At 41.0% G+C, this 27,992-nt stretch overlaps 1 protein-coding gene and 1 long non-coding RNA gene across 3 annotated transcripts in view; one reads left to right on the top strand and one right to left on the bottom strand.

Annotated features, from left to right (window-relative positions):
• Nucleotides 1-9,313, top strand: part of TRIM33 (tripartite motif containing 33) — a 145,009-nt gene extending 135,696 nt beyond the window's left edge. For both annotated transcript variants that reach the window (XM_012778413.2, XM_012778414.3), the window contains one exon: nt 57-9,313. In XM_012778413.2, coding sequence (XP_012633867.1) covers nt 57-269 — 213 coding nt within the window. In that variant the 3' untranslated portion in view covers nt 270-9,313. The remainder of the gene's footprint in view (nt 1-56) is intronic.
• Nucleotides 9,314-24,444: 15,131 nt separating this feature from the next.
• On the bottom strand, nt 24,445-26,260 carry LOC142869562 (uncharacterized). The gene is made up of 2 exons (XR_012918138.1): nt 25,696-26,260; nt 24,445-24,648 (listed from the first exon to the last, which is right to left on the bottom strand). It is a non-coding gene; the product is annotated as an uncharacterized LOC142869562 (long non-coding RNA).
• Between the last annotated feature and the right edge of the window lie 1,732 nt (nt 26,261-27,992).

Genomic DNA, 27,992 nt, shown 5'->3' with positions numbered 1-27,992 from the left:
CTTGGTGAAGGAATATGCATTACCAATAGGTGAATATTCCTATCTTTTGCTTGCAGGCTGATTCAGAAGTAGCTCAGGCAGGGAAAGCAGTTGCATTGTACTTTGAAGATAAACTCACAGAGATCTACTCAGACAGGACCTTCGCACCTTTGCCAGAGTTTGAGCAGGAAGAGGATGATGGTGAGGTAACTGAGGACTCTGATGAAGACTTTATACAGCCCCGCAGAAAACGCCTAAAGTCAGATGAGAGACCAGTACATATAAAGTAAAATGACATGGATTTAAATCAATTGTTTAAAAAAAAAAATGAAAAAGAAAAGGAAAAAAATAAAACTTTTATTTAAGTGTTGCTGGAATATCCTGCCTACAGTGGGCACCTCCTTGAAGAAGCTGATAGCTTTTACACAGTATTAGATTGAAATAATGGACAGAAAACATATTCTTGTCAAGAAAGGGGAGAGAACTCTATTTGCAACTTTAAAAACTAAAAGCAAAAGTGAAATGGTGTGAGGATTTCTGTTACTAATGAGGATGGTTCTTTGTTCAAAATGGCAAATGTTGATCATGTGGTATTGATTGGTGCAGGATACTGGATGTATAAGTAAATTCTTGAGGCTCATGTTGCTTGATAAATTGTCTTTTTGGACTAGGTCACACAGTTATTAAAAATTTCTTAAGCCTCCCCCTCCACATACATACATACTGGGTTGTTTTCTAGTTAAAAATACTTCAAAGTAGCTCAGATTCCACTTTAATGTCAGTGCATATGTGCATTGAATCATGCTATTATATTTTTTCTCATTTCAATGCTGTTGGGTCTTAGTTTTTAAATGCATTTAAAGAATTCAACAGTAGTTTTATTTTCTACTCATACTTATTAGGGTGTAAGAAACATGACCACTGGTCGTGATTTAATCAGCTTCAACAGTCTACTGAAATAAAAACGGTAACTTTTCAATAGTGGATCATGTAGAGTTATAGTAGTCATTTCCAGAAAACACTTCCACACAATTGCACTTCCCAATGAAATCATCTGATCATACAGTTATTCCCATGAAAGACAGAATGTTTGTTTCAAAATTAATCTAGTTTTCTGTACATTTAAATTTGAGAAGGTGACAACTGGCTCTTATCCAGTCTTCCTTCATATCAGTTTTCTGATAGACCACTATTGGCAAACAGTTATCTGTCAACAACCAAATGTGTAAAATTTTCTGTATTTCACTTTGTCTTATTTGTAAATAGTGAACTAAAACTTCTGGCAGATCAGCAACATTTGCTGAGCCTGTTTTTTAAGCTAATGTGTATTCTTACTAATGTTCCTATCAAGAATGGATTTGTAATATATGCTGTCTATTTCTAATGTTCACATTCATATTTTGAGGTTCTATCTTATTTTAATAGAGAACAGACTTCTCAAAAAATCTTCAGAAGCAGCTTATTATTGAAATATCAAAATATTGAAATAAACCCGGTGGGGTTAGGTTACTCATCCGTCCACCAAGTGGGACATATGCATGGACTGGGGGCTTTAAGGAGTTAGAAGAGACCTGTAAGTCAATCCTGAAAATGAGCCAATCCCCACTCGAATGGTTACTGGAATAAACCCACCATTACTACCCTGATTACAGCACCTGAGGATGAACCAACTTGGCTCTGGTTCATTTTTCTTCTCATTTGTGATGCTCAAATTTAAAATACATGTTCTAGACTATGTACAGGCTTCTCTTTTGTTGGATTAAAAATCTTAGTCCTACTTTTGTATGGACACATTAGAATATAAAGAGACCAAAATAGCTGAATTTGCCATTAGTTATTTTTCAGACGTCAGCAGATTTGTGGTAAATCATTTTGCCTTTTTAAAAATTCAGTTTAATCATTTCAGACAGTAAACTACTCAGAAAATTATTTGACATAATTGTCTAAGAGGTAAATATTTTTTAGTGCGTATTGAATCAAATAAAGTGCTCTAAAGAAATTATTATACAAATTCCTTTGGGTTGTTTTTCTTTTCTTAACAAGGGGTGGTGGGTAAACAAATGAGATTCAGGCTTTCTGATTATATATTTAAACAGTATTATTATTTGTATTGACTGACTTTATTCCCTTGCTTCCTTTTAGCTTCTCTTTCAGATTTGTTTTTAAAAATATACCAAACTCTTAAATTACTTTATTCGAATTTCAGATTCCTAAGGCAGTTTTTTAATAAGAGGGAGAAAATAATTTTAAAATACTTTTACTTATGCCTATTTCCCTCTCTTCTATAACATCCATGGTTTCAATTTATAAGTAGACATATATCTAAGGGAACATTTTCGGAAAGTGAGGAATAGCAGTATAACTTTGTTTTGTCAAGCCTTTGAGTTCTAATATTTTATATTTGCTCTTCATATGAATCCTTTTTTAAAAAAAAAATCTTAGGTAATAAGTCATAAATAGGTTCTGCCAGCTGGGGGGAGAAACAAATTTTAAGTAAATATTTCTCAATATTTGGGGCCTTAAGAGATAATGTATTTCCTTAAAAACATTTCCATGTTAGATGGAGTTTTGGCTTTTGTTGGTTTTATTTTAAGGTTGGTTAAAGTAATCAATTTAAAAACCACTTTATTGTCAATATTTAATAGGCTCCATTTCTGTTAATAGAAAATAGTTCATACTGCTGAGGAATTACTAATAATGTCTATCAACAAACCACCATTGAGTAAAGGTATTCGCTTTAGATTTTATTAAAGCTTTTTTTCTTGCACACTTATCATTGTGTTTCTAAGTTCATTTGTTCAGCCCTAATATAGTTAAAATGTCTGAAGATTTAAATTGATATTCAGATATCTTAAAATGTTTTCATATCAATCCCTGAAGACAGTTTGTTTGATACTCTCTTACATTTGTATTCTTTGTTTTAAAGGCAGTGAATATTTTAGATTTGGAGGAATGTCCACATAATAATGTTTTCTTGAAAGCTTTTAAAGTTTTTGCCATGCTTCAGTTTACTTCTCCCATCGGAAAACTAAGAACAAAGTGTTCCTCGATCTGTCCTGCTGACCTAAATTTGTGCTTTTAGCACTTGACTCAGCTGATACACTAAATGAAGAAATTGCCTTATCAGGTGAAGGTGAAGCATGTGATGAAAGTTCCAAAGTATGATTAGATTGTAGGTCATGCTCTATATAGAAATATCAAACCGTTACTACAGAGAAATGATAGAGCATTGGACCCACTGTTGAAATTATTCTTTTTGGAATCCTCAAATTGATCCTTTCTGATTTTATTTCTTATGTAGGGGAATTTTAGATGATTTTAGGTCTCACTTTTTATCAAAACAAATTTTGAGATTTTTAGTTACTTCAAAGAAATGCTTTTAAATAGAAGTAAAAGGTTTATAGTGTGCAAATTTTAGATAAACAATTACCTCAGCAGGTATCCTGCCATGTAATTATTAGTGATTAGTGTTAATAAGCCAATAGATTCAGGTCTTCCAACTATGCCCTTGGATTACGGTCTACCATATGTGATTAAATGGTCTCTTACTCCAAAATGGGAGTAGACGCTGTGGGCCTCTCCCTTGGCCTTTACATCCTGTGTCCATCCCTATTCACATACAACACGTGAAATATAAAAATCTCATTTCTTTATCAAAGTCAGCACTGCTTATATGCATACTCAGCATTGGATCAGTGAGTAGTTTTATAAAAATCCATGTTCCCATCTCCCTTAATTAAAGTAATCAAATTCTTAATTCATACTATGAATTCTTAATTTATGCCATCCATATTAATGATCTGCTGAATATGATTCGATATTTTCAAGTTGTATTACAGTTTGACCATATTCAGACCTGGATGGTTCCTTTAATTTTTTTCTCACATTTATCTCCTCCTTGATAAAGCAATAATACTGCTTTAAGTCTGTTGCCTAATAGCATGTCAGAATCCTCTCCTGGATGGTGATTTTATAGAAAAGTTTGTATGCATATCACCCAGTCTATCTTTTAAAAATTAAGAAATTTAAAAGTATGCTGGAGGTAATGACAATATATTGTGGCATTTTATTTTAAAAATTGGGGAAAGTTGCATATTTTTTTAAAAGTAGGTGTTTGAGTAAAAAAATAATCGAAGGTACTTTTTTAAGGAAAAAAATTTATATGCCACAGTTTACATAGACATTTCAGATTTCAACATGTACTCTTGAATATAATGGTTTCTTTTACTTGGTCAAAATGCATGTATAGCATTTCTTTCATTTTAGTTTCTTGTGTTTGCCTATGTGGTCCTTTATATTTTTTATTGTATCTGAGAAACAAAATTATCTTCAGAAATAAATTAATTTGGATATATTTATCATATCAAGCTACAGAATGTACAAAATTAAGTTTAGCCCTTTTCCAACCAGTGATCTTTGAAAACTAAAAATGCTATTCTGTTAAATTCACCAAATTTATATGTGGAAAGGCACTGAAATGATTTTGTAAGTGCCACTGGCGATATTCCCTTTCAAGTGTGGCCTAAATTTCAAACTTAAGGATGGAATGCATGTCTGCTCCTGGTCTGAAAAATGTAGGCATTTACTATGTTTTAAAACACAGTGAAACATGTACATAAGCCTATAAAAAAGATTTGTGCAATTTGAAAGCCTGTTAATTTTTTATGTAGACGTACCTACACACGAAAGGGTTAAATTCACAGCCTTACTAGTTCCCCAGTATTTCAATTGGTCTCCCCCCATTATTATTATTACTACTATTATTATTTTTGCACATAGTTAACTACCCTCAATATGATTCTTAAAGAAAAAGTGCTGTTTCTGTGGTATTGTATTCTCTAAATAATCATATTTAATTTTTTTAAACAAGGTTGCAGTTTCTAATTGTTCCGTTCCTGTGTTTTTGCTGGTGTGTAATTAAAAGCAAGTTTTTTCTTTTCATGGTTATTTAATACATTAGCTGCCTGTAAATAATTGTTATAATGCTCTGGAATGTGTTGTAGAAGTTGTATTAGATTAGTTTAAACCCTTGTTTGAAAACCACAATGTTTTGTTTATTTCTATTAAATTAGAAAATTGAAAAAGTTTTCAAATGAATTTCTTTTTTTTCCTCCTCTGTGAGATGAGACAATTTTAATTCATTAAAAAAATTTATGCTGTTTGCCAGGCACCAGATACAGTAGTGAACAAGATAAAATCTAGTCCCTGCCTTTCTCAATGTTTAGACTCTGTGTTAGAATAATGAGTGTTATGATAGGGATTAACACAGAATATAGTCAGAATTAATAGGAAAGGATCTAACCCAAACTGTTGTCAGGAAAGGAATCACTTTCACTCATAAAAGATAAGACAGTGGACCAGGCAACAAGAGAGTGAAGAGAGAGTACAATATATAGAAACCTGTTAAGGGAAAGAGAACATGGATATATTTCAGGAACTGAAAAGTTTGATTCAGCTATACCAGTGTACGTTGGAGTAGTAAAATACTAAACTGAAGGACAGAGCGGGGTCCTCTTCAGGCAGAGAGTCTTGCAGTTTATATAAAAGGGTTTGGGACTTAACACTGATGCCAACAAGGAGTCCTTGAAGAATTTTAAGCAGGGTGGGTGGGCACTGGAGGGGTGATGTGATTAGATCTGCCTATCTGAAAGATTGTAACTCTGAGGAATGGATTATGGAAAATATTGGAGGTGGAGATGCAATTGTATGCTGTAAGTAATCCAGGTGAGCCCTAATCTAGCTATCTGGCAGTGGAATAGAGAATAGCAGTCAAATTTTGGAGAGATTTAGAAAGTAAAATAAACTAATAATTAAAGCCATGGGGTTGTTAGCACCTATTAAAATGGAAAAGAGGAGGACAAAGGAATTAGGTTATAGTGGACGGAGGAGGGCAGTGAGTTTAGTTTGGAATGTTTTAAGTTTGAGGTACTGATGGAAACATAAGGTGCTGGTGTCCATGGTTCTGCTTGCTGTTGAGGGGAGATCCCTGAGCAGAGACAGAGTCTGCAGGATCCACCATTGAGTAACCATGTCTGTTTTTATTCATCACTGAATATGCCAGCGCATGGTAGGCATTTGGTAAACATCTAACTTGAGCCACTAGCATAATACATGGAAACTAAAGCAATGTAAGAGTGTGATATTACCTAGGCAGTGTATAGAATGAGAAGAGTAGGATAGTTACAACAGTAGAGGAAGCAATATTTAAGGACTAGGAAAAGAAAACCCCACAAAGGAGACCTATGAATTAGTCATACAGGAAGGAGGAAAGCCAAGAGAGTCATAGTAGAAGACAAGACAAAGGGGTTTCCAAGAAGGGATGGAGGTACTACCGTGTTTCCCCGAAAATAAGACAGGGTCTTTATTTTTCCTCAAGAAGACATCCTAGGGCTTATTTTCAGGGGATGTGCTATTTTTTTTAAGTACGGTACAACAATCTACACTTATTCAAGTATAGTTAAGTAGTCTTCTTCTGGAACATCATCATAACTCTCTAAACCCCGAATTCCATCCTGAATTTCTTGCAACTCTATTTCCTTTAGAAGCATCAGCCCCAATCTCTCATGTGGAGCAATAGAGCTCTCATGGGGCAGATGAGAAGGGCTGCTAGTCGTCTTCTGTGACGAAATGCATGGATTGTGCAGATATGCTGCGTAGCCACGCCCATCACTAGGTCTTATTTTTGGGGTAGGGCTTATATTGCGAAAATGCTTAGAAATCCTGCTAGGGCTTATTTTATGGGTAGGGCTTATTTTGGGGGAAACACGGTAGTAACATCAAGTGTTGGCAAGAGTTGAAGTAAAGTGGCCATTGAATTTAGCAACATAGAAGCCATAGATGACCTCGGTAAAGCTGTTCCAATTTGTGTAGCCACGAGAATACAGTGGGTTAGGTGAATGAGTCACAGAAGGAATGACTGAGTGTAGACCATATAATTTCAAGAAGTGGACTTTTTTTTTCTTTAGGTTACATAGAAGTTAAGGCCATGAATAGCCAAGTAAAACATCAGAACGGAAATTCCTAATTATTTCTCTTTTATATGCATTTTGTATAGAGGGAAAAAAATGGGTTTCAGCCATCATACAGACTTTGGTTTGAACCTTTGTTTTACCAGTATGATGTCTCTTGAGTTTCACTTGGCTTATTTGTGAAATGGGGATAGTCATATCTAGCTCATGGAATTAACGTGGAGATAAATTGAGATCATTTAACATAGAGTTGGCACAGTAATTCCCCAACAAATATTTCCTTTTTTATACCTTTCTTCTATTGCCATGAAAAGGAGCAAGTTAGAAATATAATTTCTACCTTTTTACTGATAAGTTGTTCATACTGGAACCCAAGTCTTTAAAAATATATCCTCAGCTCTTAACTATGAATGTAATCCTGCATTAATTGTTCCTTAGATTTTTAGACTCCCAACAAACACCCATGTTAGGCTTTGGATTTTTAGGGATAGTAAATGCAAGAATGAATTGGTAGAGTAGAACACCTAATGGAAGGTTTTGTCTCCTTTTCCTATAACTTAGCCTCAGGAAGTGGTAAATATATCACTTCTTTCATTTGCGAAGATGTTACTGGTGGTCTGGAAAGGCAATATAATAATAACATCTATGTCGTCTGCATGCCCTGAGGAGCCCGCCTAATGATACAAAATACCTGAAGTGCTGGATATGATTTATCTTTTTAAAACAATCTTTTACATCCATTGTGGAGATAGAAAGGAAGAAAGATACTCCAAAGGCCCACTTCACCTGTGTAAGCATTTTTACCAAAAACGTTTAACCTGAGTCTAATCATGTGAAGTAATTAAAACTAGAATGTAGGACATTTACAAGACCCATGGTTTGGATTCTTAAAGTAATTGTGCAAAACAAGTGGAGAGATGGTTCTAGATATAGCAATGCAGTATAATCAAACATGTAATCAAATACAGTATAATCAAATGCAGTGTATGTCCTTGGATTTAATTTTGTATTAAATAAACCCAGCCATCAAGACATTTTAGGGACATCTCTTAGAAAATTTGTGTATGAACTCTTACATGATAGGAATTAATGTTTAGTTTTCTTAGGTGTAACAGTGGTTTTGTGCTTGAATAGGAAAATATCCTTTTTCTTTAGAGATGCATGCAGAAATAATTAGAGATGAAGTATTCTGTTGATTGCTTTTCAGTGGTTAGGCAGAAATGTGTGTTGTGTGTATAAAACTTGTGCAAAACCTGAGATAGTGCAAATGCAGACCAACAGTGACTATCAGTGAAAGGTAGATGAATGTATCATGCAGTTGTATCACTGTCTTTGTAGACTTGAACATTTAAAAAATACAAAGTTTAGTGTGGGGTTGAATAAAAAGCATGAATCCAGAGAAGTGTCAGTGTTAAAGAGAACAATTACCTGGAGGCTCTGCCAATTCTTGTGTCCTGATGACTTTGGAATGGGCTAAGCTCTAGAAATGAGAAAAAGCCTACTGGCCAACATAAATATGAAGCCAGAGTGAGACACCCTACCAAAACCCTGAACCTCAAAAGATAACATTCAGTGAAAGAATATACCAGAAATATGGCCGGGCGCGGTGGCTCACGCCTGTAATCCTAGCTCTCTGGGAGGCCGAGGCGGGCGGATTGCTCGAGGTCAGGAGTTCGAAACCAGCCTGAGCAAGAGCGAGACCCCGTCTCTACTATAAATAGAAATTAATTGGCCAACTAATATATACAAAAAATTAGCCGGGCATGGTGGCGAATGCCTGTAGTCTCAGCTACTTGGGAGGCTGAGGCAGGAGGATCCCTTGAGCCCAGGAGTTTGAGGTTGCTGTGAGCTAGGCTGACGCCACGGCACTCACTCTAGCCTGGGCAACAAAGCGAGACTCTGTCTCAAAAAAAAAAAAAAAAAAAGAATATACCAGAAATATGCTAACTCAGACAAGTAAGAAAACTGGATGGAGAGAAGCTCCCCTATGAATTTATATCCATGAGCTTCAAATTACAACTTGGTAAGAAGAAAAAAAGAATTAATATCCACAAGATGACAAACCAGTTTAGAACCAAACTTACACAACCCATGTGGTTGGGAAACTTAAGCCAAAGAGTTAAAGTGACCTGAGGTTTATGTGATTCTGGCCATTTAACAGAAATAAATAATGCAGTATTAAAGCACTTTAAACTCAGTCTCAAAAGAATTGTCAATAGGTAATGTTCCAGTACTTTTGGACTCATATTCAAAGTTACAAAAATGAAAAATAAGTCATTGTGAATAAATTAGTAACAGAATCTGACCTTCAAAAACTGAAAATGTTGTAATAATTGATTAGTGTGTTCAAAGACAAGTTACCAAAATTTTTTTTTTTTTGAGACAGAGCCTCACTTTGTTGCCCAGGCTAGAGTGAGTGCCAAGGCATCTGCCTAGCTCACAGCAACCTCAAACTCCTGGGCTCAAGCGATCCTCTTGCCTCAGCCTCCCGAGTAGCTGGGACTACAGGCATGTGCCACCATGCCTGGCTAATTTTATCTATATACTAGTAGAAATGGAGTCTCGCTCTTGTTCATGCTGGTTATGAACTCCTGGCCTTGAGCAATCCACCCGCCTAGGCCTCCCAGAGTGCTAGGATTACAGGCGTGAGCCACCATGCCCGGTCCCCCAAAATGTTTTAACATCTCTAAAATTGGGATGACATCACACTATTATATTGGTACAAAAAATGGTGTGTCTTTCAATACTTGATGACTGAGATTTGTTGAAATACAATATGTATAAGGAATAGAAGGGAATATAAAAATATGAGAAGGAGCAAGAGAAAATGAGGGAGGTGGGGATAAGAATGTATGGGAAGAAAAATGATCAGATTTGAAAACAATAGAACATCTAGACATGAAACACAGATAAAGCAAAAGAATGAATCAGCAGACCAAAACAAAGAGTTATATAGAATACAGTAAAGAGAGACAGAATGTATGAAAGAAGGAACATCAAAGATATATTAAAAAGGTCAATTAATATCTAATAGAGTACCAGGAAGAGATCATAGAATGGTTAGGGATGATATTTAAGGATATTGTAGCTGAGAAAGTTCCACATTTGATTAAAGTCTTACATCCTTAGATTTGGGGAATCCAGAAAATAAGTCAGCATCTAGGCCAACTGAGCTAATTTCTAGAAGACAAAGTCTAGGAATACAAAAGTGACACCTTTATGAAGCAAGCCACCAATAGCTGATCTTCAAAAGAGCAAGAGAAAGAAGACAATACCTACAAAGTAACAACAATGTGACAGCTACTTGACAACAGTGAAACTCAGAAGAGAGTGGAATATTTTATGTACTGAAAACTATCAATCTAGAATTTCATACCTAACAAAACTATCAAGAAAATGGGACAAGGACATTTTGGATTCTAAAATGAGAACTTAACTACCAACATATCCTTATTAAATCAACTTCTAAGAGTTTACTAAAGAAACAAGATGTAGCAAAAGGTGGTGTGGAAAGAAAATGCTAAATGAAGGTAAATTGACCTTTATAAAATAATGTTATTTTTGTGAGTTAAAGACAACTGAAGGACTTCTGGCATGACAGTGAGGAGCTCTGCTTACCCACCCCCCAGGGAAACTGGTGAAAATTGAACATGTAAAGCTTCATGGTCCTACAGGCAAACAGCAGATGAAATAACAGTTATTCCAAAAAACCTATGAAAATTCTGTAGGAAATGTGAGAGTCTATCATATTTAAACCTAGATTTCCCCCCCCCCCCCAATGTTTATCAACCTGGAGACTCCAGACTGCTGCAGCCAAGAACACAGGGCTCCCTCTTCTCCAGCTCCCACTCTGGAGGAGTTTCTTCTTGGGAAGAGCAGGATGTTGACATTTCTCAGCCTGCCCCCAGCGGTTTTTGCTGAGGTTAAGTCCCAGGCGAGTGCAGGGGAGAAGTGTTGGCTCACCTCTTCCACTCAGCTCCCACCAGGCACTACTTTGGTTGTGGCGTACTTAGAATACTGGGACACAGATCACCTTTGCCTTGGCTCGTGAGATGGTGGTTCCATGCCAAGGGTTAGGCTGAGAAGGCCTCAGGCTGCTGCTCCACCCTCTCAACTGAGCACTTAGCTTCAAGAGTAGGGAGAGGGGTGGTGGTGTGTCACTCAGAAGTTTGCCATTTTTCTAGTTCCAAAGCCCTGGTTTAGAGATTTTTCAGACAAAATAGGTAACCCTTAATCTCTTCCAAACGAGACTTCATGCGTAACAGAGCACAGATGATCTCAAACAAAAGGGCATGATATTGGGGGTTGCGGTAAAAAACAACTGAGAGGAGGGCTGGGCGCAGTAGTTTACACCTGTAATCCTAGCACTCTGGGAGGCCGAGGCGGGTGGATTGCTCAAGGTCAGGAGTTCAAAACCAGCCTGAGCAAGAGCGAGACCCCGTCTCTACTATAAATATAAATTAATTGGCCAACTAATATATATAGAAAAAATTAGCCAGGCATGGTGGCAAATGCCTGTAGTCCCAGCTACTCGGGAGGCTGAGGCAGAAGGATTGCTTGAGCCCAGGAGTTTGAGGTTGCTGTGAGCTAGGCTGACGCCCCAGTGCTCACTCTAGCCTGGGCAACAAAGTGAGACTCTGTCTCATAAAAACAAACAAACAAAACAACTGAGAGGAGATTTAAAATACTGTCTAAACCAGGGGTCCTCAAACTTTTTAAACAGGGGGTCAGTTCACTGTCCCTCAGACCGTTGGAGGGCCGTTGGAGAGTGCGGCGCACGTTCCACACATGCGCACTGTGGGCCCGGCGAGTCGGCTGCTAAGCAGGACAGGCAGCGATGGCAAAAACGCCCGGCAGGCTGGATAAATGTCCTCAGCAGGCTGCATGTGGCCCACGGGCCGTAGTTTGAGGACACCTGGTAAACTATAGACCAGCTAGTTTTGGGGGGAGAACCAGAGAATAAGATAGCTCACAGGAGCACTTCTGGGATTAGAACAGGTATGACACACAGACCCAGAAACCATTTCTTCAAAGGAGTCAGAATATTATGGAAAACAGTATGGAGATTCCTGCAAGAACTAAAAGTAGACCTATCATTTGATCCAGAATCCCACTACTGGGTATTTACCCAAAGGAAAAGAAGCCATTTTATCAAAAAAAACACCTGCAGTCGCATTTTATTGCAGCACAGCTCACAATTGCAAAGATGTGGAATCAACCCAAATGCCCATCAATTCATGAGTGGTTTAAGAAAATGTGGTATATGTATGTAGACCATGGGCATATACTACACAGCCATGAAGAAGGACAACTTAATCTCTTTTGTAACAATTTGGATGGAACTAGAGACCAATATCCTAAGGAAAGTATCTAAAGAATGGAAAAACAAACAACACATGTACTCAGTATTAAATTGGAACTAACTGAGGAGAACACATGTGCATAGAGGGAAGTAAAACTCAATGGAAATCAAGCAGGGGAGAAGGGGAAGGGGGGGATGCTCGAAAACTACCTAATGGTTATAGTAAACACTATCTGGGTGACGGGCACACTTTTAAGCTTGACTCAAACAGTATAAAAGCAATCCATGTACCCAAAAACATTTGTACCCATTAATACTTTGGAAATTAAAAAAAAAGACAAAGGAGTCAGAATATGATTGGATTAGCTTGCATAACAATTGATGCCCCAGGCCATTTTTGAAAACAGTAGAGCATCCAGCTGGCAATTATTGGAGCATGACATGTGGACACATGGTCAAGGAAAGAGTAAGGTAAGCCTAGGAAGCCAGTGTCATCCCAAGGAGACTGTGGGCATACCTAAAGCCATGACTACCTGATGAGCAACAGCAGAGGCTTAATGGTGGATGGGAGGGAATACATTTCACTAATAACATTAGCCGGTCACAAGAATCCCCAGGGATGTGGGAGGTGAAGGACCAGTATCCTGAGTTGCTACAATACATCATCTAAAATATCCAGTCCCTTAAGCATGCAAAAAAACAATTAGGTACAACTCATGCACTAGAAATAAGCAGGCAACAGAGTGACAAGACGTTGAGTTATAAGAAAAAGACTTGGAAGTTGCAAAGCATGTTCCCAGAATTAAAGGAAACCATGATTAGAGAAGCAAAGGAAGGTGTGAAGACAATGTCATATCAAATAGAAACTATCAAAGATTTAACAGCTAAATAGAAATTCTGAAGTTGAAAAGTACAGTAACATTCACTAGAGAATCTCAGTGGTAGACTCGAATTGGTAGAAGAAATAGTGAACTTGAAGATAGACTAATAGACGTTAGAGAAAAAAGAATGAAGAAAAGATAAAGACAGTCCTAGAGAAATGTGTGACACCTTTATGCACACCAACATACACATAATGGAAGTATCAGAAGAGAGAACAGAGATAAAAATATATTCAAAGAAATAATGGCTGAGGAAGCACCCAAATTTATTAAAAAACAAGGACTTACACAACCAGGAACCTACATGAATCCTAAGTAGAGTGAACACAAAGAGATCCAGACACACCCTAGTAAAAAAAAAAAAAAGAAAGAAAAAGAAGAAGAAGGAAAAAAGAAAAACTCAAAAACTGTGCTAACAGGCAAAGAAAAGGAGAAAATCTTGAAAGCAGCAGGAGAAAAACAAGTTGGTACTTTTAAAGGAATAAAATCAACAGCTGACTGTTTCGCACAAGCAGTGGGCCAGAAGGTAGTGGATAACTTTCAAAATGCTCAAAAGAAAAAATTGTCAACAAGAATTCTATATCTAGCAAAGCTATTTTTCCAAATTGAAGGTGAAACAAAGACTGTTTCAGATAGACGATTTGTTGCTAGCAGACTTGTAAGAAATACTAAAAGAGGACTACAGGTTGCAAGCAAGTGACTCCAGATGCTAATTTGAATCCACACCAGGAAAGGTAATTATATAGGACAGTACAGATGAATATTTCTCCCCTTTTTATTTTCTTTCCACACACAAAGGGTAATAAAATCTCCCCTTTCAATTTAAAAAACAACTATATGATATATATATAATATTTTAGGACCTATAATATAAAAATGAAACCTATGTATAGTCTAATAACATTACAAAGGAGTAAAGTTGTACTTTAAAGTTGACAAAGTATTGAGTTAGGGGAATTACAGTTGGTCAAGGAGTAGTTAATATAATACTATGTTGTTGGGTTCGTAACATTAATGGATGTAATATGTATAACAATAATATCATTAAAAGGAGGAAATGAAAATAGAGCTATATAATAGCAATGTTTTTATGGAATTAACCTAGTTTAAATTTGAAGCTGATTCTGATAAGATGTATACGGTAAAGCCTAGATCAACTTTAATATATATATATATATATATATCCATTAAAGAAATGAAAATACAGGCTGGGTATGGTGGCTCACGCCTGTAATCCTAGCACTTTGGGAGGCTGAGGTGGGAGGATCGCCTGAGCTCAGGAATTCAAGACGAGCCTGAGCAAGAGTAAGACCTCATCTCTACTAAAAATAGAAAAATTAGCCAGATTTGGTGGCATCCATTTGTAGTCCCAGCTACTTGGAAGGCTGAGGCAGTAGGATCACTTGAGCCCAGCAGTTTGAGGTTGCTATGAGCTAGGCTGACACCACTGTACTCTAACCTAGGCAACAGAGCAAGACTGTTCAAAAAATAAATAAAAAATAATAAAAAGAAATGAAAATACTACATTGGAAAATAATCAATGCAATAGGAAAGCATTAGTGTGGGAGTAGAGGAACAAAAAAGATATAAGACATGGAAAACAAAAGAAGACAGAAATCTAACAATATCAATATTAAATATGAATGGATTAAACAATCCAATCAAAAGACATTGTCAAATTGAATTTTTTAAAAGCTCGTGTCTACAAGAGACACAGTTTAGATTCAGAGATACAAATAAATTGAAAGTAAAAGGATGGAATAAACTATATCATGCAAACAGCCACTATAAGAAACCTGGAGTGGCTATACTGTAAGAGAAAATAGACTTTAAAATAAAATCAAGTGCTAATGGATCATTCTCCAGGATAGATTATGTGTTAGGCCATAAAACAAACCTCAGTAAATTTAAAAGGATAGAAATAATACAGAGTATGTTCTCCAACCAAAATGGAATTGTTAGAAATCAATAGCAGGAAAAAGTTTGGTAAATGTGCAAATACATGGAATTATTAGACACAACATTCCTAAATAATTAATGGGTCAAAGAAGAAGTGAAAGGCCAGGTGTGGTGGCTCACACCTTTAATCCTAGCACTCTGGGAGGCTGAGACAGGAGGATTGCTTGAGCTCAGAAGTTCAATACCAGCCCGAGCAAAAGCAAGACCCCATCTCTACTAAAAATAGAAAAAAATTAGCCAGGCATCATGGTGCACACCTATAGTCCCAGCTACTTGGGAGGCTGAGGCAGGAGGATTGCTTGAGCCCAGGAGTTTGAGGTTGCTATGAGCTAGGCTGACACCACAGCACTCTAGCCTGGGTGACAGAGTGAGACTCTTGTCTCAAAAAAAAAAAAAAAAAAAAAAAAAAAGAAAGAAAAGAAAAGAAAAGCAATGAAGGAAAATTAGAAAATACTTTGGGATGAATGAAAATGAAAACAATTTATGAAATCAGCTAAATCCTAGCATAGAGGGAAATTTATAGCTGTAAATACCATTAAGAAAGAGTTCAAATAAATAACCTAAACTTCCACCTTAAGATACTGGAGAAAGAAAAGCAAACTAAACCTAAAGCAAGCAGAAGGATGGAAATAATAAAGATGAGAGCTGAAATTAATGAAGCAGAGAATAGAAAAACAATAGAGAAAATCAACAAAACCCAAAACTGGGTTTTTGGAAAGATCAACAAAACTGACAAACTTTCTACCAGATTGAACAAGAAAAAGAAGATTGAAATTACAAGAATCAGAAATGTATATACATGTGCTGCCTTATGTGAAAAAAAAAGAAATAAAAACAAAGAATGACGGACATTACAGAAGTAATAGTACTATAAGAGGCCAGGTGTAGTGGCTCACGCCTGTAATCTCTGCACCTTGGGAGGCTGAGGCTGAGGATTGTTTGAGCTCAGAAGTTTGAGACCAGACTGGGTAACAAAGTGAGATCCCTGTCTCTACAAAAAAATAAACAAAAATTTTAAAAAATATTATAAGAGAATGTTAAGAAAAATTGTATGACAACAGGTTAGATAACCTACATGAAATGGATAAATCATTAGAAAAACACAAACTACTGAAACTGACTCGAGGAAATAGACAATCTGAATAGACCTACTACAAGTGAAGAAGTAATTTTAAAAACAAGAAGACATAACTACCCACAAAAGCTCAGCCCTGTTGACTTCACTGCTGAATTCTACCAAACATAAAGAATTAATAGCAATTCTTTACAAACTCTTCAAAAAAACGGAAGATAAGGGAAGGCTTTCAACTCATTTTATGAGGCAAATATTACCCTGATTCCAACACCAAAGATAGCATAAGAAAAAACTACATACCAATATCTCTCGTGACTATAAATGCAGAGATCCTTCAGAAAATACTGGCAAACTTAATCCAGCAACATAAGAATTATACACCATGATCAGGTACCATGTTTTCCCAAAAATAAGACAGGGTCTTATATTTATTTTTCTTCAAGAAGACACCCTAGGGCTTATTTTCAGGGGATGTGCTATTTTTTTTAAGTACGGTACAACAATCTACATTTATTCAAATATAGTTAAGTCTTCTTCTGGAACATCATCATAACTCTCCAAACCCCGAATTCCATCCTGCATTTCTTGCAACTCTATTTCCTTTAGAACCATTGGCCCAAGGCCGGGCGCTGTGGCTCACGCCTGTAATCCTAGCTCTTGGGAGGCCGAGGTGGGCGGATTGCTCAAGGTCAGGAGTTCAAAACCAGCCTGAGCGAGACCCCGTCTCTATTAAAAAAAAAAAAAAAAAAAAAAAAAAAAAAAAGAACCATTGGCCCCAATCTCTCATGTCGAGCAACAGAGCTCTCATGGGGCAGATGAGAAGGGCTGCTCGTCTTCCTTACCACTCCTCGAGGAAATGCATGGGTTGTGCGGATAGGCTGTGAGCCACCCCATCACTAGGTCTTATTTTTGGGGTAGGGTTTATATTGTGCAAATGCTTAGAAATCCTGCTAGGGCTTATTTTATGGGTAGGTCTTATTTTCAGGGAAACATGGTAGGATTTATCCCTGGGATACAAAGTTTGTTCTTTTATTGTGTTGATACGAGGTATTACATTGAGATGTTTATCTCAATTCTATTCAATCTATTTCTGTCCTTTTGCCAATATTACACTGTTTTATCATTGCTTTGTAGATAGAATTGATAGAAATGATCAATAAACACATGAGAAGATGCTCAACATCATTAGTTGTCTGGTAAGTACAAAATCAAACCACACTGAGATACAACTTCACACCTACCAGGATGGCTAGAATTAAAAAGTCAGATAATACAAGTGTGAGCAAGGATGTGGAGATATCAGAACTCCATACACTGCTGATAGGAACATAAAATGAAAAATAGTCTGGTAGTTGCTCAAACTATTAAACACAGCGTTAACATGTGGTCCATCAATTCTACTCCTAGTATCTACCTAAGAGAAATAAGAAAGTCTGTTCACACAGAAACTTGCATAGAAATGCTCATGGCAGCAGTATTCAGAATAGCCAAAAGGTAGAAATAACTCAAATGTCCATCAACAACTAATGCATAAACAAAATGTGGTCTATCCATACAATAGAACATTATATCTGCCATAAAAAAGAATGAACTACTCACATTTACTACAACATGGCTGAACCTTGAAAACATTGTTCTAAGCGAAAGGTGTAGTCACAAAAACCATATATCACATGAATTAACTGATATGAAATGTCTAGAACAGGAAAATCCATAGAGACAGAAAGTAGAATAGTGGTTTACTTATGGCTAGGGTGATGATGGATTGGTGTTGGGTTTCTTTTGGAGGTGGTCAAAATGTTCTAAAGCTGACTGGAGTGATGACTGTATATATCTGGGAATATACTAAAAACCATTGAATTTTATATTTTAAATGGGTGAGTTGTATGGTATGTTTAATATCTCAACTAACCCATTGGGGAAAAACTCACAAACAATAAAAGAACAAAAATACTGATCAAAAATAGTTATATAAATTGGAAGGGGGAGGGCGCAGTGGCTCACGCCTGTAATCCTAGCACTCTGGGAGGCTGAGGCAGGCAGATTGCTCGAGGTCAGGAGTTCGAAACCAGCCTGAGCAAGAGCGAGAACCTGTCTCTACTATAAATAGAAAGAAATTAATTGGCCAGCTAATATATATAGAAAAAATTAGCTGGGCATGGTGGCACATGGCAGTAGTCCCAGCTACTCGGGAGGCTGAGGCAGTAGGATTGCTTGAGCCCAGACTGACGGCACGGCACTCACTCTAGCCTAGGCAACAAAGTGAGACTCTTTCTCAAAAATCAAATCAAATCAAATCAAATAAATTGGAAGGGGGAGCTAAAAATCAATCTGTAAACCTACATCTTGCTTTTGCTGTAAAATCCTATCTTGCTCCCCCTCAATAAATTTCACCTCATGCTTGCCTTACTTTTGTGTTTCTGATCATTCTTCGGGCAAGAGCATAGAACACAGAATGAGATTGCCAAACCCAACAATACCCCTGCACTCTAGGCCAGGCTCAAGGAAAAGGAAAAGGAAAAGAAGAAAGACAGTGATGGCTGGGCACGGTGGCTCACACCTATAATCCTAGCACTTTGGGAGGCCAAGGCAGGTGGATCACTCAAGGTCAGGAGTTCGAAACTGGCCTGAGAAAGAGCGAGACCCCTGTCTCTACTAAAAATAGAAAGAAATTAATTGGGCAACTAAAAATATGTAGAAAAAATTAGCTGGGCATGGTGGCACATACCTGTAGTCCCAGCTACTTGGGAGGCTGAGGCAGGAGGATCGCTTGAGCCCAGGAGATTGAGGTTGCTGTGAGCTAGGCTGATGCCACGGCACTCTAGCCTGGGCAACAGAGTGAGACTCTGTCTCAGAAAAAAGAAAAGAGGAAAGTGTTAATTGAAAAAAAAGCCAAAGTCTGTAAAATAAAATAATTTTAAAGAGATTTATGCTGAGACAAATTTGAGGATCATGACCCAGAGCCACCCCCAAGAAGCCTTGAGCAAGTGGACTCGCTGTGGTTGGGTTACAGTCTGGTTTTATACATTTCAGGGACACAGGGGTTACAGGTAAAGTCATAAATCAATATATGGGAGGCATACATTGGTTTGGCCCGAAAAGGTGGGCCATCTCGAAGGAGCAGCTTACAGGTTATAGGCGAGTTAAAGATTCTTTGGCTTGTAATTAGTTAAAGACATGAAGCGTTGTCTAAATGCTTGGAATGTTTTAACATAAGCAGATCTGTTTATCAGAGATAAGCCACCAGACATAGATTTGTGTAAAGGGGGACCTGTAGGTTTATCTTGCATACTGTTAGGTTTGTTAATGGATTACAAACGATGTCCCCAAGAAGGGAGGGGGGCATGATAAGGCATGTCTGACCTCCCTCCTCCTGGCAGGCAATTTAGTTTTAGGATATTCCTTTGGCCACGAGGGGGTCCATTTAGCCAGCTGGTAGGGGTGATGAGCCTTAAAATTTTATTTTAGTTCGAGAAAGAAAGAAAGAAAGAGAGAAAGAGAGAAAAAAAGAAAGGGAAGGAAAGAAAGAAAGGGAAGAGAGAAAGAAAAGGAAGGAAGGGAAGGAAGGAAGGAAGGAAGGAAGGAAGGAAGGAAGGAAGGAAGGAAGGAAGGAAGGAAGGAAGGAAGGAAGGAAGGAAGGAAGGAAGGAGAAAGAGAGAAAGAACAGAGAAGAAGGAAACATGAATGGGGATTTGTTTTAATGAGACAGCTGATCAAGTTTAAAGCTGATATGAGGGACCCAAAGAGGAGGTGCTTAGGACTGAAGAGAACTGGGCAATCAATGTCCCAGAGCCAGATCAGTCAGGAAGTGGATGGGAGACAAAATCTGGAGCACGATGGTGGGATTTCCTTCTTCCTTCCTTCCAGGTTTTATTTTGGATAAAGAAAGCTTCCCTTAAGAAAACTAGATTAAAAGGAAACCAAGGACTACTTTGTGCCCCTTAACATTCCTTTATAGTGCCCAGCTCTCTTTGATTCGAATCTTAGAATTCAAGGTGGTTTTGTGCCACATACAGACTGACTCCCAAGGCAGGAGGGCCTCACCTCCTCCATGTCATGTGGAAAGCACAGTTTGAATGCTGCCGCCTTTTACGACCCCGACCCCACCCCGCCCCAATTCCAGCGTCTCTCTCCCTCTTACCCCATAGCAGGCCCACCCCCTGCCCGTGCTGTGGTGCTGTCTCCCTGGAGAATGGGCGCTTGCCCGCTCTCCTCCCAGCCTGAGCTGGCCTGCACGGCAGGGAGCTCCTCCTCACTCCCTTCCCACGGGCACCTGCTGCTCAGTAGGTATGCAACAAGGGCTTCCCAATTCAGGTGAAAAGAAATTTCATTAAGCTGCTGATCTCTCCCATCCAAGCTGAAGCAGATGAAGCCCAGCTTAGCTTCAAAGATCAGACAGGGCCAGGCGTGTGCAGGGTGGTATTGCCCCAGACAAGTGGTTGATTTCTAATTGAAGTTTTATGATGAGTTTTGGGAAGTAACCTCAACTTCTTAGGCCCAGTCTTCTCCTCTAGGTCACCTGGAGTGACCTACGGGGAAGGAGAAGAGGGGATTCGATAGCTTAGCCTTTCCCTCCTCCCCGCAGCTGCTTGCTTATTGTGGTCTATGTGTATCCTTGCTGTGTACATTTATGTTGATAAGGGAAACCCTCATCTATTACTTGGCGCATCAAGCACTGGAGACCCCCACCGCTCAGGGAAGACCTACATCAGCATAGTACTAACCTGTTAGCTGGCCCATCCACTTGGCTATTGCCTGGCATCAGCATAGCGCTAAACCTATTGCCTGGTGCATCAGCATAACCCTGAGCCTATTGCCTGACTCGTCAACTAACCTACACCTGGTACCCACCCCTCGGACCACCCCAAGTTAATAAAAGCGGAAAAATTGGGTAGACGGTGCTCTGAATTTGGTGGCGAGGCTCCTCTGAGCCCACCGGTAAATAAACTTTGATTCTTGGACTCTCTGTGTGCCACTCAGTTTGTCCTCGGGACCACCCGCTGTAACACTTGCTGTAACAATGTAAGTGCATACTTACCGTGTACATTTACGTGAGTGCATGCTTACCGTGTACATTTACGTGGGTGCATGCTTACCGTGTACATTTACGTGGGTGCATACTTACCGTGTACATTTACGTGGGTGCATGCTTACCGTGTACATTTACGTGGGTGCATGCTTACCGTGTACATTTACGTGGGTGCATGCTTACCGTGTACATTTACGTGGGTGCATGCTTACCGTGTACATTTACGTGGGTGCATGCTTACCGTGTACATTTACGTGGGTGCATGCTTACCGTGTACATTTACGTGAGTGCATACTTACTGTGTACAGAAGGTACCCAAAGTGAAAATATGTTCCAGAGAGAGGAATGGGTCAGTTCCATGAGTGGAGAAAGAAGTTGAGGACTCCAGGTGGTTTCCTTTTATTGGCCTGGTTGGTCAGGGGCGGGCTTACAGGGGCGTGGGAGATAGCCAAATGATTGTCAGGTGTTCTGTGGTTTCCTGCAGTCCCTCCCCCTGATTGGTCTGCCCCTGGGAACACCTTCCTGGCCTGCACCCACCACCTGCAGATTTGATCCCTGCTTAACGTCATCTGGGAGCGAGGGAGAAAGCTGAGAGTCCTCACAGCCATCAGCCGTGTGAGTCCTGAGCTGTAAGCAACTATAGGAAAGCAAGCTGGGGAACAATGGCTGGTGATGTGTGTGTGTGTGTGTATATATATATATATATATATATTTTTTTTTTTCCCTACCATGGTTCCCACCTTGTGGCCCTTTATTAATTTTATGAAAGGCAGTTTCACATCTTAAATGTGTTCAAGACTTGAGGAACGAGTGGCTGTCCTGGCTTAGCTGCGTTGGGATTCCTAACGCAGGGCTGACCATTCAATATTCATTCTGTAACCAGCTCCCTGAATAAATGTCAATGACCCCTGCTTGTTTTTTATAATCCTCTCCTTTAACTACTTTAACTTTTGAGTTGTTTCCCAGAAATGGAAGATTTTCTGCAAGACAAAGGAGTTGAGATTCTGAAGGCCCAGGGCAGACTTCTGGATACCAAGACTCACCACCCACTAGACCTGTCCCAAGGCATGGGGCAGCCCTTAAAAAGCCCCTATCTCTGCTAGAGGGGACAGGTTTGAGTCAGCTTCTCCTGTTTTCCCAACAAAAGACATCTGTCATATTAAAAAATTCCTTTCTTCCTGGGCAATCCTCATTGTCTCAATAATTGGATCTTTGTGTGACAAGTAACTATACCTAGACTGAAACTCTCATGCTCTCATGCAGTTTCGTTTTTTTTTTTTTTTTTTTTTTTTTGAGACAGGGTTTTCATTTTGTTGCCCAGGCTAGAGTGAGTGCCGTGGTGTCAGCCTCACTCACAGCAACCTCAAACTCCTGGGCTCAAGCGATCCTTCTGCCTCAGCCTCCCAAGTAGCTGGGACTACAGGCACGCGCCACCATGCCCGGCTAATTTTTTTCTATATATTAGTTGGCCAATTAATTTATTTCTATTTATAGTAGAGACGGGGTCTCGCTCTTGCTCAGGCTGGTTTCGAACTCCTGACCTTGAGCAATCCGCCCACCTCAGCCTCCCAGAGTGCTAGGATTACAGGTGTGAGCCACCGCGCCTGGCTGCAGTTTCGTTTTGACAACAGATCTCTCTCTCTCTTTTGATAAAAGAGTCTCGCTCTGTTGCCCCAGCTAGCAGTGGCATCATCATAGCTCAAGTGATCCTCCTTCCTTAGCCTCCAGAGAAGCTGGGACTATAGGCACCACCACACGGGGCTGAGTTTTCTATTTTTCGTAGAGACAGGGTCTTGTGCTTGCTCTGGCTGGTCTAGAACTCCTGAGCTCAAGTGATCCTTCTGCCTCAGCCTCCCAGAGCTCTAGAATTATAGGCGTGAGCCACCGTGCCCGGCCCAACAGTTCTCTTAACCAGTTCGGTACAAGTGTCGACTATAGTCGACAGCCACAGATGAGCAAGCACACTGCCAACAGCCGTGATACGCAGGCGCACAGCCGAGCATCGACAGCTGTGATATGACTTTTCTAATTCTTCATTTATCAAAATAAAATTGTGAACATTTAAAAATAACGTAATGAAAACCTATGTGTATATGTTACCTGTTCTGATTTACATTACAAGTAAAGCTGCCTGTGAAGTAAAACAAGCTTTCAGTGCTTTAAAGCTTTCCTCATCGCACAAGAGCAAGACGATGTGTCGTCAATGCACAGCACAGACTGTCGTGCGGACTGTGAGTGCCGGCTGTGGGCAAGGAAGTTTCGCGGCCGGTGAGCGCCGTACCCAATGGCTAAGTTAATCAGACCACTCCACTCAGTTTTGGGCTTGGAAAACAGGGCTCCGAGAAGGGGTTTGGAGGCCTTGACGGGGGGCAGAAGCAGAGCTCAGAGCGGGTCCGCGCGGAAGCTCTGTGCTCAGGGATGACGGGCTCGGCGAGCTCGCCCTCTGCTAGCCTCCACACAACGCACCGCGCCCTCTTTTTGGTGGCGGCCCTTTTACTTTCTGAACCACCGCAGTGCAGAACCGTCATGGGACCTCAGAGGTTGTAGTCAGCCACCCCCTCAGGAGCCACACCAGGTGCTCACGTCTTGCCCAGGGTCGCACAGGCGGTGGCAGGGTGGTTACAGCGGGTGGTCCCGAGGACAAACCGAGCGGCACACGGAGAGTCCGAGAATCAAGGTTTCTTCCCCAGCGGGCTCGGAGGGGTCTCGCCACCAAATTCTGAGCCCGGTCTACCAAATTTGTCCCACTTTTATTAAGTTGGGGTATCAGGTGTAGGTTAGTTGATGTGCCAGGTAATAGGTTTAGTGTCATGCTGGTGCGCCAGGCGATAGATTAGTCGCTGGGCCAGGTAGTGGGTTAGTATTTTGCTGATACAGGTCTTCCCTGAGGGGAGAGGTCTCTGGTGGTGGATGCCAAGTAATAGATGGGGGTTTCCCTTATCAGGATGAGGACCGGAACCTACTCTCCAGGAGCCACCTGGAGCACCTGCCACCACACTGCCGCCTCCTGCACTGCTCATACCATAGCCGCTGTGGGGGAGGGTTCTGGGGCTCATGCATGCCACCCGTGTGCAAATGTGCACGTGACTGACACAGTGTGACAAGGCAGTATCAGAGGAAGGAAGTGCTAATATTGATTGACCCCCCAAGTGTCATCAAGTTGGTAAGCAGAGAATCTGGGCAGGTAATGGGGGTGGGACATTGGACACTGCAAGTTCAAGTGCTATTTCCCACTACAGTAATAATGGCTCCTTCGAATCTGTTTATTCATCCTTAAAGAGGGCAACACAAGATTTTCGTGAAGTTTAAATGAGATGTTTCTGAAAACCTTTAAAAGCTGGAGCAGGCCGGGCGCGGTGGCTCACGCTTGTAATCCTAGCACTCTGGGAGGCTGAGGCAGGCGGATTGCTCAAGGTCAGGAGTTCAAAACCAGCCTGAGCGAGACCCCGTCTCTACTATAAAAAATAGAAAGAAATTAATTGGCCAACTAATATATATATAAATTAGCTGGGCATGGTGGCTCGTGCCTGTAGTCCCAGCAACTCGGGAGGCTGAGGCAGTAGGATTGCTTAAGCCCAGGAGTTTGAGGTTGCTGTGAGCTAGGCTGATGCCATGGCACTCACTCTAACCTAGGCAACAAAGCGAGACTCTGTCTCAAAAAAAAAAAAAAAAAAAAAACAAAAAACGCTGGAGCAGAATGTACAAATACAAGATATTAAAGGCTGGGCGTCAGTGGTGAGGGCACCTGTAGTCCCAGCTACTCGGGAGGCTGAGGCAGGAGGATTGCTTGAGCCCAGGAGTTTGAGGTTGCAGTGAGCTACGATGACACCACTGCACTCTAGCCAGGGATGACAAAGTGAAACTCTTGTCTCAAAAAATAAAAAAAGATATTATTAATTAAAATTTTGCAAATACCTGGAAGAGAGTTATTGCCTAGGCCCTGTCAGGAGCATCCAAGACAAGATTGTTCTGGGCCAAAAACCTTCAAGGGGCAAGGGGCCATTACAAAGACATTACCATTATCATTATCATCCAATTGCCTGACATGGTGGCACATGCCTGTAGTCCCAACCACGCTGGAGGCTGAGGCGGGAGGATCGCGTGAGCCCAGGAGTTCTGGGCTGTGGTCCCCAGAATCTGGTGTCCGGGCTAAGTTCAGCACGAATATGGTGACCTCCTGGGAGCGGGGGACCACCAGACCAGGCTGCCTAAGGAGAGGTGACCCGACCCGGGTAGGAAATAGAGGTCAAAACTCCCGTGCTGATCGGTAGTGGGATCGCACCTGTGAATGGCCACTGCACTGCAGCCTGGGCAACAGTGAGACCTCATCTCTTTAATAAAAAGTTTCATTGTGCCAATTTGTAAAAAAAATAAATAAAATAAAATAATAAAATAGAAAAGAAAAAAATCATTATCATTCAAGAGGGGCTGTCACAGGGGATGCGAAATGGTTTCCATCTAAAAAAAAAGGATCCCCAGGCTGCATGTTCAGGTACACTCACGGTCTTGCAGCCAGGTGGCGGTGGACGTCGCTGTCGCGGCCTTCTGCAGCCTGTTAAACCGCAGCGCTGCCGGCGGGAAGACGGAGCCCGCGCCCTCTTCTGAGGAGCACTGGCGCCCTCTGGTGGACGCAGAGGGCACACCGGGGCGCTGCGGCCGGGACCAGCTGCCAGATCCGTCAGGTTTCTTTCTGCCTGTTGTGTGTGCAGGATGGGGCCCAGAGTTTTTATAATGCAGGAAGATCTTACTGGTTCTGTCCTGATAATTTCAAATCTGCAGTAGCTCCCAATTGCCAAGGCAAACATTTCTCTTTGTTCCAAGAGTATCAAAACTATTAGCTAGACAAACTGGACCTATTGTTCTTTCAGCCCATCAATGTCTTGCGTGGGAGTTTGGAAGAAGGCGGTGGGGAAGGACTCCGAAGGCCCCCTGGGCTGGCCCGGCCCTCCTGCCAGCGCCTTCACTCCCTGGAGGTGCAGGGTGGACTCTGGGCGCCACAGGGAGGGTCTGGCTGGCTGTGACCTGGAGAGGCCCCTGCACTCTCTGAGATCTTTTCCTTGGTTTGCTCACTTGGCTCCTTCCTTCCGCAGTGTGTGCTTGTGGGAGGGAGGGGTGTCCTTAGCTTTTCCGGGTCAGAATCCAGGAAACCGATCCTGCGCAGGGCGTCCTCCGGTCCCTTCCCGCCTCCAGCCCTTCGTCAGTTCCCTCCCCAGTCCTTCCTCCGGAGCCTCCCACAAGCAGCTCTGGTCTCTTCTTTCCCAATACGACTTCTTTCTCAATGGCCCAGAAAACCAGAGCTCAGATCTCTGGCATCCAAAACGGGTTCCCCTTTCCTGCCGGGTGGGGTGGGGATGAGGGGAGGGCTGGGTCTTTAAACAGCCTGGAGGTGAGGGGTACGGGTGTGTGTTCCTTTCTGCAGTTAGAGTGGGCTGAACCCTAAGGCATTAAGGGGAAGAAAACAGGACAACTGATTTCCAGATTAAACCAGATTGAAATTCCTACCACTGTACTACTAGTAAAACTAATAGCCCTCATTTATTGAGTGTTTACTAGACATCTGGCACTTCATAAATTCAATATTTTGAATTCTTACAACAGTCCATCAAATTAAGTTTTTTTGTTTGTTTGTATTTTGAGACAGAGTCTCACTGTGTTGTCCGGGCTAGAGTGCCGTGGCATCAGCCTAGCTCACAGCAACCTCAGACTCCTGGGCTCAAGTGATCCTACTGCCTCAGCCTCCAAGTAGCTGGGACTACAGGCATGTGCCACCATGCCCGGCTAATTTTTCTATATATTTTTAGTTGTTTGGCTAATTTCTTTCTATTTTTTTAGTAGAGACGGGGTCTTGCTCTTGCGCAGGCTGGTCTTGAACTCCTGAGCTCAAATGATCCTCCTGCCTTGGCCTCCCAGAGTGCTAGGATTACAGGCATGAGCCACTGCGCCCAGCCCAAATTAAGTTTTGTTTTCTCTATTTTGAGAAATCTAAAAATCAGAGAGGTTAAAAGACTTGCTAAAGCCACACAGCTGTAGATATCAGTGGAAACAGGCAGGTTATGCTGTCATAATAAATAACCCCCTTATTCCAGTGGCTTATGTTAAGCCAATAACGGTTTACTTCCCATAAACGTTTCCTGTCCATCACTCTGCTCTGCACTGTGCTCGCTGGGACGCCCAGACTCATGTGGCCACCAGCCTCTGGCACTGTTGGGTGCTGGGTCAGAGGCTACATTGCTCTGGGGGGTCCCTGCCAGCCACTGCAGGCTCTGGCCCAGAGGAGTGGGTGGGCTTGGCTCACAACTCCCTGCCCGAACAAGTCACTCAGCCCTGTCAGCCTCAATGGGGCTAGGGGTGTACTCCACCAAGTGCTTAAGAGGCACTAATGCAGGTGAGCACGTACTTGGTGATTGAACCTGGGACAGAGTGAGCCTTTGCCTCCCCACCCCACCTCTGGGTCTCACTTCATTTTCTCGTTTCCCCACCCCTCTCCTTCCCTCCCCTTGCCCTCCCCTTTCCCCTCGGACCCTCCCCTTCCCCTTCTCCTGCCTGTTCCTCCCCCTCCTCTTTCCCTCCTACCCATGTCTCTCCCATCTCTGCTTCTCTCAGTATCATCAAACTATTCACAAGTTCCTGTGGATTAACCAAGAAATAAATACAAATACATACAAGCTCTGCATGAGAAATCTGAGAATAAAAGAGGTTAAAAGACTTGCTCAAAGCCACACAGCTATAGATGTCAATTATTAATAAAATAGGCAGGTTATGCTACCATAGTTATAGTCACTATTTGAATCCAATTCAT

The sequence above is a fragment of the Microcebus murinus genome, chromosome 2 (assembly GCF_040939455.1).
Source record: "Microcebus murinus isolate Inina chromosome 2, M.murinus_Inina_mat1.0, whole genome shotgun sequence".
Classification (NCBI taxonomy): domain Eukaryota; kingdom Metazoa; phylum Chordata; class Mammalia; order Primates; family Cheirogaleidae; genus Microcebus; species Microcebus murinus.
This window is presented reverse-complemented; position numbering and strand designations above follow the sequence as displayed.